General features: G+C 42.6%; 1 protein-coding gene across 1 annotated transcript in view; it reads right to left on the reverse strand.

Annotated features, from left to right (window-relative positions):
• PKHD1 (PKHD1 ciliary IPT domain containing fibrocystin/polyductin) overlaps window positions 1–15,071 on the reverse strand; it is a 395,316-nt gene extending 380,245 nt beyond the window's left edge. The window contains exons 1-5 of the mRNA XM_075266923.1: window positions 15,039–15,071; window positions 14,587–14,664; window positions 13,632–13,770; window positions 12,959–13,046; window positions 1,613–1,670 (exon numbers count right to left, since the gene is read on the reverse strand). Of these exons, the coding sequence (XP_075123024.1) occupies window positions 1,613–1,670; window positions 12,959–13,046; window positions 13,632–13,770; window positions 14,587–14,656 (355 nt within the window). The 5' untranslated portion in view covers window positions 14,657–14,664; window positions 15,039–15,071. The remainder of the gene's footprint in view (window positions 1–1,612; window positions 1,671–12,958; window positions 13,047–13,631; window positions 13,771–14,586; window positions 14,665–15,038) is intronic.
• Between the last annotated feature and the right edge of the window lie 420 nt (window positions 15,072–15,491).

Below are 15,491 nucleotides of genomic sequence, written 5' to 3' on the forward strand. Positions count from 1 at the left end.
GTGGGCAAGTCTGCCTCGTTGTAAGATGGCCGCTATAGCTTCGGTGGCCATCTTGCCTGCTCTTGAGGCTATATTAATGAATGCACCTGTGTTCCTCCCTGCTTGAGTATCAGTCAGATCTTTGTCTCGGCTGCCTCTAGCTCTCCGCCTCTATTGTGAAGAGTCCTGTGGTTCTCTTGTTCCAGAGTTCTGCCATTTCCTACCATACCTGCATCTAGATACCTGTCTTCCTCCCGGCTGTTGCCCTTCAGCTTATCCCCTCAGCTGCACATGAGCTCCCCCTGATTGATTCAGTCTCTCATCAGGAAAACCTCTAGTGCTACACAACCTGCCTTTTACTACCGGCCGAACGCTACCCAGCTGTGCTGCAACTGACTGTAAGTTCGTCTCTTCTTTGCTGTAACTATTGTCTGCTGTGCATTTCCCCTATCAGCCATAGGTGTCCACAGAGCATTCACACATAGTGTAACACCCTGTCAGCTTGCGATATGCAGGAGCTGACTTTTTCCCATAGGAATGCATTGGCCAGCGTTGATTGGCTGAATGCCATACAGAGTACAGCATTCGGCCAATCAACGCTGGTTCTGCCGGAGGAGGCGGAGTCTAAGATCGGTCCACAGAATTCTCCATTGTGGTCCAATCTCCGATGTAGCAGGGCTGGCCGTGCGCTGAGCTCTGCTACACCTGAGATACAGCAGAGCTGACTGTTTGCTGAACACTGGTTCTGGCGGAGTCTAAGATCAGTCCACAGCTGTCTCCATTCTGGTCTGATCTCAGATGTAGCAGTGTTCAGCACCGGAGATGTAGCAGAGCTGAGTGTGCGCTGAGCTCTGCTACACCAGAGATGGAGGAGGCGGAGTCTAATATTGGTCCACAGTCTGATCTCAGATGTAGCAGTATTGAGCGCACAGCTCTGCTACACTGGAGATGTAGCAGAGCTGAGTAATACAGGTACTTGGGCATGTTAGATGCCCCCAGACATGCTTCCCCTGCTGTCCCAGTTGCATTCCAGGGTGTTGGCATCATTTCCTGGGGTGTCATAGTGGACTTGGTGACTCTCCTGAGTCGAAGTGTGGCTTCCCCTGAAACAAAGCATTTTTCCCCATAGACTATAATGGGGTTCGATATTCCCTCAATAGTCGAATATTGAGGAACTATTCGGAAAGAATATCGACTCTCGAATATTTCACTGTTCGCTCATCTCTAGTCATGACCATCCCTCATAGGCCGGATCAAACGAATAAAGTAAATAAAGAAACAAGTAGTCATTTTTTTTTTTGTGACTTTTCAGTGTTTAGATTTCCCAACTAGAGATCTAACATTTTCTGAATCTGTAAAACAGATCCCATATCTGTATCCCGGACAGCTGCATAGGGAAGTAGTCAGTAAGACGCCCACCGCCACCTTAAGTGTCACATCATACCGTCTACTAGGTTACATGTAAGAAACTGAACCTTGCACATGGTGCCTGTAAAGAAGTATATGTGTATATAGCCCTAGGCACTAGTATACACATAGCTGTGCCATGTAGATCAAATCAGACTTTGATATTACTTTATAGTCAGGAAATAAACAAATACAATTATTGGCACATTGGTGTAAATGTTCTTACCAGGAACTCCACAGGAGGGGTCTATGGCATGAATCTCCGGGGTCTCTGCTGGTGAAAACTATATTGAAGCCATAAAATACAGGAAGAAAAGGAAAAAGAAATTTCAATTATTATTAAAAAAAAAACCCCAGTATAGTACCATATCTCAGAATACTATGTGTGGCTTGGGGTACAGTGTATATTTGGGTGTCCATATGCAGATTCTCCGCCTCAAAGCCTAGACCCCGAAGGATGTAACTATAACCATCTACAGTAACCTAGACCACAGGGATGTAACTGTAAACCACTACACTAACCCAGACCACTAGGAACGTACCTATATTTCTGTACACTAATCTAGACCAACGGGCATATAACTATGAGCCTCTATGTTCATCTAGACCACCAATGATGTAACAATAAACCCCTACACTACTCTAAACCCCCAGGGATGTAACTATGACCCAGTACACTAACCTAGACCAAAAAATATATAACTATAAACCCCTACCCCACTCTAGACCACCAGGGATGTAACTATGACCCAGTACACTAACCTAGACCAAAAAATATATAACTATAAACCCCTACCCCACTCTAGACCACCAGGGATGTAACTATGACCCAGTACACTAACCTAGACCAAAAAATATAACTATAAACCCCTACCCCACTCTAGACCTCCAGGGATGTAACTATGACCCAGTACAATAACCTAGACCAAAAAAAAAAAAAACTATAAACCCCTATCCCACTCTAGACCACCAGGGATGTAACTATGACCCAGGACACTAACATAGACCAAAGACATATAACTATAAACCCCTACACAACTCTAGACCACCAGGGATGTAACTATGACCCAGTATACTAACATAGACCAAAGACATATAACTATAAACCCCTACACAACTCTAGACCACCAGGGATGTAACTATGACCCAGGACACTAACATAGACCAAAGACATATAACTATAAACCCCTACACAACTCTAGACCACCAGGGATGTAACTATGACCCAGAACACTAACATAGACCAAAGACATATAACTATAAACCCCTACACAACTCTAGACCACCAGGGATGTAACTATGACCCAGTACACTAACCAAGGCCAAAGACATATAATTAAAACCCCTACCCAACTCTAGATCACCAGGGATGTAACTATGACCCAGTACACTAACCTAGTCCAAAAACATATAACTATAAACCCCTACCCCACTCTAGACCACCAGGGATGTAACTATGACCCAGTACACTAACCAAGGCCAAAGACACATAACTATAAACCCCTACCCCAGTCTAGACCACCAGGGATGTAACTATGACCCAGTACACTAACATAGACCAAAGACATATAACTATAAACCCCTACCCCACTCTAGACCACCAGGGATGTTACACATCATAGCAGGGGACATTACGACTTATCTGACAATGAGAATAGATATAAGATACTGTATAAATTACAAATCTGTTAGCGGAGGTGCAATATTATTGCTGTCCATATACTTCATTGTGAGGGGTTGCTATTGCCATATTTGCAGTTTTCATAATATACATGTCTATTGCCTTTGTAGTTGTATTTTTTCTTTTTTTCTTTTTTTTTTGGAATTGACAGATGCATTTGCTGAGTTTTCCAACACGGTAAAGCGAAACGTGCCTGAAATCTTCGACGATTGTGCTGCTGCTAATTATGCAAGAGGGAGGTCAGTGGCATCCAGGAGAATGGGAAGGCATTAGGGAGATAAGCAGTGACCACCAGCTGACAGGTAAACTTTCTGTGAGCTGTTTAAACTTGTCAATGCCTACAGCAAACTGCAAACTGCTGGCAGGAGCCGAGCGCCGAAACAAAGCCACACATTGTGCTCTTTCTAGTCTGGAATGTGACTCATTAACTTTATTCCCTGGCGATATTTAATCAGAGCTCTGAGAAGATCTTTATGGCATGCAAATACTTTTCACATTAAACAAAAGTGACTCTAATGTTGTTTAGGCTGGAAGCGTCGCTGCTGCTACAAGCCTGCCGTATAGCGAATGAATGGCAATCTGCTTAACGCTAGGAGAGAGTCAAGGACTTTAATTACTTGAGACTCACTTATTCAGAGAGTTACTCCATTATTGTAATAGCAACACATGTGCAACTGTAGCTACAAAGGTGAGAGCTCACAAGGCAACTCTAGGTACGATTCACACTAACCTACAACATACAGTAAAGGATAAATAGTATAGACACATAAAATGTGGTAGAAATCTCTCTTAAACGTATTGTACAAGAATATCATTATTATAATACTGCCCGATAAGTGTAACAATATAACTACTATAATACTGCCCCTATGTACAAGAAAATAACTAGTATAATACTGCTACTATGTACAAGAATATAACTACTATAATACTGCCCCCTATGTACAAGAATATAACTACTATAATACTGCTCCTATGTACAAGAATATAACTACTATTATACTGCTCCTATGTACAAGAATATAACTACAATAATACTGCCTCCTATGTACAAGAATATAACTACTATAATACTGCTCCAATGTACACGAATATAACTACTATAATACTGCTCCTATGTACAAGAATATAACTACAATAATACTGCCTCCTATGTACAAGAATATAACTACTATAATACTGCTCCTATGTACAAGAATATAACTACAATAATACTACTCCTATGTACAAGAATATAACTACTATAATACTGCTCCTATGTACAAGAATATAACTACTATAATACTACCTTCTATGTACAAGAATATAACTACTATAATACTGCTTCTATGTACAAGAATATAACTACTATTATACTGCTCCTATGTACAAGAATATAACTACAATAATACTGCTCCTATGTACAAGAATATAACTAGTATAATACTGCTTCTATGTACAAGAATATAACTACTATTATACTGCTCCTATGTACAAGAATATAACTACAATAATACTGCCTCCTATGTACAAGAATATAACTACTATAATACTGCTCCTATGTACAAGAATATAACTACAATAATACTGCCTCCTATGTACAAGAATATAACTACTATAATACTGCTCCTATGTACAAGAATATAACTACTATAATACTGCCCCTATGTACAAGAATATAACTACTATAATACTGCTCCTATGTACAAGAATATAACTACAATAATACTACTCCTATGTACAAGAATATAACTACTATAATACTACTCCTGTGTACAAGAATATAACTACTATAATACTACTCCTATGTAGAAGAATATATCTACTATAATACTGCCTCCTATGTACAAGAATATAACTACTATAATACTGCTGCTATGTACAAGAATATAACTACTATAATACTGCTCCTATGTACAAGAATATAACTACTATAATACTACTCCTATGTACAAGAATATAACTACTATAATACTACTCCTATGTACAAGAATATAACTACTATAATACTACTCCTATGTAGAAGAATATATTTACTATAATACTGCATCTATGTGCAAGAATATAACTATTATAATACTGCTCCTATGTACAAGAATATAACTACTATAATACTGCTCCTATGTACAAGAATATAACTACTATAATACTGCTCCTATGTACAAGAATATAACTACTATAATACTACCTCCTATGTACAAGAATATAACTATTATAATACTGCTCCTATGTACAAGAATATAACTACTATAATACTGCTCCTATGTACAAGAATATAACTACTATAATACTGCTCCTATGTACAAGAATATAACTACTATAATACTACCTCCTATGTACAAGAATATAACTATTATAATACTGCTCCTATGTACAAGAATATAACTACTATAATACTGCTCCTATGTACAAGAATATAACTACTATAATACTGCCCCTATGTACAAGAATATAACTACTATAATACTACTCCTATGTACAAGAATATAACTACTATAATACTACTCCTGTGTACAAGAATATAATTACTATAATACTACTCCTATGTAGAAGAATATATCTACTATAATACTGCCTCCTATGTACAAGAATATAACTACTATAATACTGCTGCTATGTACAAGAATATAACTACTATAATACTACTCCTATGTACAAGAATATAACTACTATAATACTGCTCCTATGTACAAGACTATAACTACAATAATACTACTCCTATGTACAAGAATATAACTACTATAATACTACTCTTATGTACAAAAATATAACTACTATAATACTACTCCTATGTACAAGAATATAACTACTATAATACTACTCCTATGTACAAGAATATAACTACTATAATACTACTCCTATGTACAAAAATATAACTACTATAAAACTACTCCTATGTACAAGAATATAACTACTGTTAGCAGTATTTAGGTTCTTTAATTTCTATTTTTCTTACCTGGGGAGTTTTTGGCTGCGCAGTGTCTGGGGTGGCATCCTGGCGCTGCGGGGTTGTCCTGTCGTGGGTATTGGTGCACACCTTCTGACTTGCACGCGCGCACTGTTGGTAGGCAGCTTTATCTCCTGGTTGATTAGTCTGTCCTCCCATTTGCACCTGGGAGGAGTGGTCTCTACTCTGTATTTAAACCCATGCCTCCCATGGTTCTGTGCTGAGTGTCGCTTTTACAGAGCTAGGCCTTAGCAGGAGGAGTAGGTGGTGTTCTGGGATAGAGGAAGTTCCGTGGTTGATTTTTGGGAGGTTTGGGTGAACGAGTTGGTTTGTGTGTTTTCCCTTCTGTGTTCACCAATCCTCCCTCTGTGTATAATTGACTGTGTGAGTGAATTGCCTTATCCTTTGATTTCTACTCAGTTTCCCTGTGTTTGTTTCCTAGTGTATGGTTCCTTCCCATATTGGTTTGGGGGAATCCTTTCCCACATTTTTCCTGTGTGCTGTTTGTGTTGTTAGTCAGCGCACACCCTTGTCAGTCCCTGTCAGTAGCAGCTTCACTTGTTCGTTAGGGGTGACCCCCTTTAGTCTCCAGTCCCTAGAGATCTTATAGGGCATTCCTTCTCCCACTTCCCTCTAGGCCTACGGTATCAGTGAGAGAGGAGCTGTCGGGGTCAGGCTTAGCCTGAGTACAGCCGACCCACACCCGTGAGGCAGGGACCGGGATAGCTAGTGGGAGTAGTGCAGGGCGAGATTCCCTACTGCTGTCCCTTAGCCCCGTTGCAGCTACCTGGACTGACATAACAGTACACTCAGCCGGTAAAAAAAAAAAAAAAAAAAAAAAAAAAAGTTCGTTTGCATTATGACGGACCTGAAACAGTTGTACCAGGCGGTGCAGCAGATTTCCACTGAGATGGAGGGGATCAAGCTACGAATGGATGCCATCCAAGCTTCTGGCGTATCTCAAGTACAGCAGTTGGCTCAACACACAGCCTCTCAGGTGGAGGGCATACAGAGGCAGGTGAGTAGCGCCCCTGTGGGTCGGCCTCTGGAGCCAAAAGTCAGCTTACCTGAACCCTTCCGAGGTAAGAGGTCAGATTTTTTCCGATTTCAAAAGGACTGTCTTTTGTATTTCCGGCTACGGCCGTTTTCCTCCGGTTCTGAGGTACAGAGAGTTGGGATTATTATTACTTTATTGAGAGATGATCCCCTCATCTGGGCACATTCGTTACCAGCCGACTCAGCTTGCTTACTAACTGTAGAGGCGTTTTTCTCCACAATGGGGTTACTGTATGACGACCCAGACAGGGTACGCACGGCTGAGTATAACCTACGACGTGTGGTGCAAGGGGATCACGCTATAGAGAAATATTGCACAGAGTTTCGTAGGTGGGCAGCAGAAGTACACTGGAATGACCCCGCTCTACTTAGTCAGTTTGAGACAGGGCTCTCGGACCAGGTTAAAGACCATCTAGTTTCTCACCCCGTTCCTGGAGATCTAGATGAGGCCATGCAGCTGGCAATTAGAGTTGGACGGCGCCTCCGGGAGCGTGGAGATAAGAGTCCTGGGGGGCTAAGCCCTCCTCAATTCTCTGTTTTTAGAGAGGACCCGGGGGACCAACCCATGCAGATTGGGGCCACTGTGCGAAGTGCTAGACCCAAGAGTGAAGGGTCCCGCACAGTATGCTGTTTTGTGTGTGGAGGGATGGGACATGTAGCAAGGGTATGCCCCTCCAGAGAATGGTTCGCCAAGGAGAGTAATAACCCCAGGTCTATTGAGGGTAAAGGGAGAAAACCTACTAAGGAGGGAGGTGTGCATATTTCCTGTACTCAAACTGCCGGGTTGACCCTTGATGGATGGGTAAATGGGCAGAAGTGCCGGATTTTGGTTGATTGTGGTTCGGCAGTCAACCTTATTGACTCAGAGTTTTGTGAGCAATTAAGGGTGAGTCCTTTGGTCTTGAAGTCTCAGATACCGGTGTGGGCTATTGATAAGACCCCTCTACAGCAAGCTGTCATCTCCAAACAGGTGGAGGGTTTGGAGTTTATTGTGGGTGGCCACAGGGAAGAGATTGACTTGTTCTTGTTGTCTAAGTTACCAGCACAAGTAGTTTTGGGGTGGCCCTGGCTGAAGCAGCATAACCCTATTATCAACTGGGAGACCGAGTCAGTAGTTTCTTGGGGGCAGGAGTGTAATGGTCGATGTCTGCCCATATCCGTTATGTCTTTGTCTATAGACAATTTGCCTCAAGAAATATGTGAGTTCAGGGAGGTCTTTGAGGAAAGGGCAGCCAAGACATTACCACCACATCGCACCTATGATTACTCGATTAAATTTATACCAAATGCAGTGCTACCCAAGACACGGTTGTACAATCTCACTATTCCGGAGAGGGAGGCGCTCAAGGAGTATATTGAGGGGAGTCTAGAGGTGGGGCATATTCGCCCATCTAAGTCCCCAGTAGCAGTGGGGTTTTTCTTTGTTAAGAAGAAAGATGGAGGGTTGCACCCCTTGTTTGGATTTTAGGGAGATTAACAAAATCACGGTGCGGAATCCCTATCCCATTCCGTTGATCTCGGATCTATTCAGCCAGATTACGGGAGCCCGCTGGTTTAGTAAAATAGATTTACGTGGGGCGTATAACTTGCTGAGAATCAAGAAGGGGGATGAGTGGAAAACAGCGTTTAACACACCCCTAGGACACTTTGAGAATCTTGTGATGCCTTTCGGTCTAACCAATGCGCCTGCGTTTTTTCAGAATTTTATTAATGATGTACTAAGTGCCGTCATAGGGAGGGGGGTTGTGGTCTATCTGGACGATATACTCATTTACACCCCGGATTTGGAGACTCATTGGGAGAGAGTGAGAGAGGTTTTAGATCTCCTGAGGGTTAACCAATTAAGTGCTAAGCTGGAGAAATGTGTGTTCGCGGTCAATAAATTATGTTTCCTTGGCTATATCCTATCGGACAAGGGGTTCGAGATGGACCCTGAGAAGGTCAGGGCAGTCTTGGAGTGGCCGCGACCCGAGAACCTAAAGGCGGTCCAACGGTTCTTGGGGTTCTCCAACTATTATCGCCAGTTTATCAAGGGATTTTCTGAGGTTGTGAAACCTATCTCGGACTTGACTAAGAAGGGGGCTGACTGTGCTAAGTGGTCGCCAGAGGCGCTAGCTGCGTTTGAAGAACTGAAGAAGCGATTCTGGTCCGCTCCCATTTTGAGACAGCCGGATGAGAGGTTGGCCTTCCGAGTGGAGGTGGATGCCTCCTCGGTGGGGGTGGGAGCAGTACTTTCTCAGGAGTTCGAGGAGGGTACGCATCCCTGTGCCTTCTTTTCTAAGAAATTCTCTGCCTCTGAACGGAATTATGACATCGGAGATAGGGAACTACTAGCAATTAAACTAGCGTTCGAACATTGGCGCCATTTCCTGGAGGGGGCCAGAAGGCCAGTCCAGGTATTTACTGACCACAAGAATTTGATTTATCTTGGGTCGGCGAAGAGATTAAATGCACGGCAGGCCAGATGGGCTCTATTTTTTGCGCGGTTCCATTTTAACGTGACTTATGTGCCGGGTTCAAAGAATGTTAAGGCTGATGCTTTATCCCGGTATATGTCGACTGAGGAGGAACGAGAGGCGCCTGCCATTATTCTTGGGGATGGAGTGGTGGTAACAGTATTGGGCGCGAAATTGGAGAAGGCCTTGATCGAAGCGCAACACGCTGCACCTTCCAAGATACCTAGAAACAAGCTTTTTGTCCCAACTACTCTCCGACAAAGTCTCCTGAGGGAGTGTCATGAGTCGGTTCTTGCTGGTCACCCGGGGGTTTCAGAGACCATGAGATTGGTGTTTAGGAATTTTTGGTGGCCAGGGTGGAGTAAGGAGGTCTTGCAGTTTGTTCAAAATTGTTCGGTCTGTGCAAGAGCCAAGGCGTCGCATACCCGTCCCCACGGTCTTCTACATCCATTGGAACCTCCTAAGGCACCTTGGACTCATCTGTCTATGGATTTCATCACGGGCCTTCCGGTGTCTAAGGGTTTCACGGTCATTTGGGTAGTCGTTGACCGCTTCACGAAAATGTGCCATTTGATCCCGTTTTCCAGGCTGCCATGTGCCAAGACACTATCTGAGGCGTTTATTAAAGAGATTGTAAGGTTGCATGGTCTTCCTGAGGAGATCGTTTCGGACAGGGGACCGCAATTTGTGGCTAAATTCTGGCGGGCTTTTTGCAGCAGGTTGGGAGTTACACTGTCGTTTTCCTCCGGGTTTCACCCAGAGTCTAACGGACAAACAGAGAGGAAGAATCAGGATGTGGAACAGTTTTTGAGGTGTTTTGTTCGAGAGAACCAGAATAATTGGGCTGCCTTTCTCCCCCTGGCAGAATTTTCCCTTAACAACCATGATTCCAATGCCACAGGTACCACACCTTTTTTTTGCTCCAGTGGTAGACATCCTGTTTTCGGAGTATTTTCTTCCATTTCTTCCCCAGTTCCGGAGGAGGAGCTATTTTCTAAAAAGCTGCAAGGGGTATGGTCCCATATCCGAGAGAATCTGGTGCGGGCGTCGCACCAGGCTAAGGTCCAGGCGGATCGGAAGAGAGGAGAGTTGCAGTTCTTCCCTGGTGAGATGGTTTGGTTGTCCACCAAGAATATCAGGTTGAAGGTTCCTAGCAAGAAGCTGGGTCCCAGATTTGTGGGTCCTTTTAAGATCATCAAGATGGTAAATGAAGTGGCGGCGCAGCTGCAACTACCTAAAAGGTGGAAGATAAACCGGGTCTTCCATGTCTCCTTGTTAAAGAAGGCCAAGAAGGGAACGTCTCCAGTTAAGGTTCCACCAGTTTCTGAGTCCGGGGAGTATGAGATATCCCGAGTTCTGGATAGCAAATATGTTCGGGGGAAGCTATGGTATCTGGTGGCATGGAAGGGATACGGTCCTGAGGATAATTCTTGGGTCCTGGAGTCGGATGTGTCAGCTCCCAGACTCGTGGAGAAATTCCACAAGGAGTTCCCGAAGAAGGATGCTCCTAGAGAATCCGGAGTCTTCTCCTTGAGGGGAGGATCCTGTTAGCAGTATTTAGGTTCTTTAATTTCTATTTTTCTTACCTGGGGAGTTTTTGGCTGCGCAGTGTCTGGGGTGGCATCCTGGCGCTGCGGGGTTGTCCTGTCGTGAGTATTGGGGCACACCTTCTGACTTGCACGCGTGCACTGATGGTAGGCAGCTTTATCTCCTGGTTGATTAGTCTGTCCTCCCATTTGCACCTGGGAGGAGTGGTCTCTACTCTGTATTTAAACCCATGCCTCCCATGGTTCTGTGCTGAGTGTCGCTTTTACAGAGCTAGGCCTTAGCAGGAGGAGTAGGTGGTGATCTGGGATAGAGGAAGTTCCATGGTTGATTTTTTGGGAGGTTTGGGTGAACTAGTTGGTTTGTGTGTTTTCCCTTCTGTGTTCACCAATCCTCCCTCTGTGTATAATTGACTGTGTGAGTGAATTGCCTTATCCTTTGATTTCTACTCAGTTTCCCTGTGTTTGTTTCCTAGTGTATGGTTCCTTCCCATATTGGTTTGGGGGAATCCTTTCCCACATTTTTCCTGTGTGCTGCTTGTGTTGTTAGTCAGCGCACACCCTTGTCAGTCTCTGTCAGTAGCAGCTTCACTTGTTCGTTAGGGGTGACCCCCTTTAGTCTCCAGTCCCTAGAGATCTTATAGGGCATTCCTTCTCCCACTTCCCTCTAGGCCTACGGAATCAGTGAGAGAGGAGCTGTCGGGGTCAGGCTTAGCCTGAGTACAGCCGACCCACACCCGTGAGGCAGGGACCGGGATAGCTAGTGGGAGTAGTGCAGGGCGAGATTCCCTACTGCTATCCCTTAGCCCCGTTGCAGCTACCTGGACTGACATAACAACTACTATAATACTGCCCCTATGTACAAGAATATAACTACTATAATACTACTCCTATGTACAAGAATATAACTACTATAATACAGCCCCTATGTACAAGAATATAACTACTATAATACTGCCTCCTATGTACAAGAATATAACTACTATAATACAGCCCCTATGTACAAGAATATAACTACTATAATACTGCTCCTATGTTCAAGAATATAACTACTATAATACTGCTCCTATGTACAAGAATATAACTACTATAATACTACCTCCTATATACAAGAATATAACTACTATAATACTGCCCCTATGTACAAGAATATAACTACTATAATACTACTCCTATGTACAAGAATATAACTACTATAATACTACCTCCTAAGTACAAGTATATAACTACTATAATACAGCCCCTATGTACAAGAATATAACTACTATAATACTACCTCCTATATACAAGAATATAACTACTATAATACTACTCCTATGTACAAGAATATAACTACTATAATACTGCTCCTATGTACAAGAATATAACTACTATAATACTGCTCCTATGTACAAGTATATAACTACTATAATACAGCCCCTATGTACAAGAATATAACTACTATAATACTGCCTCCTATGTACAAGAATATAACTACTATAATACTGCTCCTATGTTCAAGAATATAACTACTATAATACTGCCTCTTATGCACATGAAAGATACTGCTATAATCATGTCCCCATGTAAAAAAAAAATACAACTAATACCTTACTATACAACCTTGTACAAGAATATAACTATAGTTAGACATTAGAGATGAGCGAGTACTATTCGAAACGGTAGTTCGAATAGCACACTCCCATAGGAATGAATGGACGCAGCCAGCATTCATTCTTATGGGAGCGTGCTATTCGAAACTACCATTTCGAATAGCACTCGCTCATCTCTATTAGACATTAATGATATGTGATATAATACCGCTGTATACCATGAAGTGGAGCAGGGCATCTGTGGACTGGCGTGCAAGTGTTAAACTTGTATGTCAATGAACATGACTGTTTATATTAACCTGATATATGTAGCATACCGTATATGGGATCGCTGTCTTCTGTATGACTGGTTGTCCATTGTAGAGCACTTGCAGCTCATAGGTGTAGTCTTGATGTCTCACTGGTCTGTCAGGAACAGATAAATAAGATTATGGATTGCACATATGTCTAACCCCGAGTTCTCCTCCAGGTGTCTTGAAATGGTACCCAAACAGAACATATATTGTTTGTTTTTTCAGTCCTCCATATATACTGGAACTCTCCTTTAAGGGCACAGTAAGACATATTGGTTTGGCTTCTTCATAACATCCTGGTCAGGGAATCCCATAGAGAACGTAACTCTCTAGGAGGTCATTGACATCCAAGGAGATACAAAGACTACAGTACCAAGACATTGCCCTGATGGTGGTGGTGGCAAAGATGATGTGGTGGAACAACAAGGCAACCTTCTATACTCCTTCCTTGCTTTGATTGTGCCATCATAGGTGTTAGATATCTACATAGGGTCTACAGTATTTGATGCAAACCGTTCCTAACCAATAGTTGTCCACCCAAGGTTTGAAAAACATATTGTCTATTAAACAACCAGCAAGATTTTTCTCATGATGGTCATGGGACAGCTAGACTTTAAGTCCATGGTGCTAAGACACCTTGGTATCTACCTTCATAACACATAGGTAGGTCTTATCTCCATCTTCTCAGGTAGCATACCTTGTTTTACATTGGATAGAAGATGTGTAAGACAGGAGAAGGTCACAAATAACTGGAGGCCTCTGCGGACTTGTCATGTGAACCTCAAGATGGGGCCCATATCCAAAACAGAGCAGGTGTTGGTTGTCCATAGTGTTGTCTGGTGAGAAGAACATGGGGCATTAAAAATTCTGAGGTCTCATATCACTCTAACATGGTTATCTGTAAGGACTTTATCCTTCTTCTGCCAATCTTGGCCCAGTAATGTCCATCAAGGGTCTTAATAATTTAAGTGTCTGGTCAGTAGATGTTGACCTGAAATGTAGATCCCCTTTTGAACAGATTGAAGGTTGGACATGTATGATGTCATTCCATTCAATTCTGACTCCTCCTCTCTGACATCACTTCCTCCTCTCCAGCTATAGGCTGATTCTCTATCACACGGACTTCCTGCTCCGCCTACAACTGCACGCACAGCTTTCCCTTGTAATCCTCCTGCAGGGGGCAGGCCGAACAGGAAGTCTGTAAGGTGCAGCGTTAGCCAATAGTTGAAGATTCCCAAGTGGTGTCTTTTTGGCCACTTCTTCTGGTTCCTTTAACTAACACCAAGCCACAGTCTAAATCTACATATAAATTGAAATATAAACTATACAAGAAGGTTCTAGAACGTCTTATACAATAACTGAGCTTTATTAACCAGTAATGGACAAACCCTTGAAGAAAACTAAAAGTTGGCAAAACCAGGGTGTAGGCAGTCCTTGATATAGTTGATATACGAACATTGCCCAAATTTCATCTTTGGAGATACTAAGGAGGGTTGATGGCAGGGTTGTAACTCTGAGGACACCAGTATTATAGGATATGATGACCTGGGGCCCTGTTGTGGATTTTACCCTGGGGCCCAAGACTTTCCAGTTACTCCCCAGGCTACTGGCAGCATACTAGGTGTACATAATGGAGATGTATATACACTTACCATTAATCAGGATGGTTATTAATGTGCCCCCAGCAGTGCTGCCCACTAGGGGATACGCCGTGTAGCTCATGCCATAAGCTTAAAGGAAACAGAGAAAAAAAATTAAAAAAATTAATATGTTTATTAATACATAATGTATGAATATTTATCTGCCCCCACCCCCATACCTTCCTCCACTACTCAGCAGCATTTGACATTCTCGAAACTTGAATGGCAAAAAAATAAAGGCGAGATTTACTTCACCCATCACCTAAATCACCCTCAGGGACCTTCCAATATTTATGTAAGGGGGGGGGGGACTCATGCAAAAATGGGTGCTCTGGAAGGTGCGGCCACTCTTTGTGTCTCATTTCTAGTTAATATTAAACTTTTTGGCTTTCTTTGCATATATTGATTTGCATATTTAACCTGTGAGATTCCAGGCCCTGTCCTTCATCTCTGTCATTACTTACCAAGAGGAAATAGTAGCGAGATAACAAACACATAAATCCCTCCGGAGTACAAGGAGAATGCCTTCATTTTTTCCTAAAATGTTCAAATAAATGGGAAAAATTTGTAAATTATGCCACCATATACCAGCGCTATGTATGCCCAAAGGGGACACTTTCGGCATAGGCCAGGTGCATTGGCCATCAACATGGGAGAGCCCTTCACAAGGTGCAACAGCAACAATATAGTTCAGTGTTATGGGTCACAATTTTGTAGCAGCGTTACATGGCTACTATATGGCGGTATTATTATATACATGCAGCCTTTGAGATTTCAGGAATTGCTATCTAACATAGAAGAGTAACCCTATTTTGTATCATTATATAACACGCCCCATGTCTATAGCTTTCCAGTTTTTCATATGACCTTCCTGGATCATGGATAGAATGCGAGACTTACAGTAAAGACTGACACCT

Source organism: Leptodactylus fuscus, chromosome 3 (assembly GCF_031893055.1).
Source record: "Leptodactylus fuscus isolate aLepFus1 chromosome 3, aLepFus1.hap2, whole genome shotgun sequence".
NCBI classification, from domain to species: Eukaryota; Metazoa; Chordata; class Amphibia; order Anura; family Leptodactylidae; genus Leptodactylus; species Leptodactylus fuscus.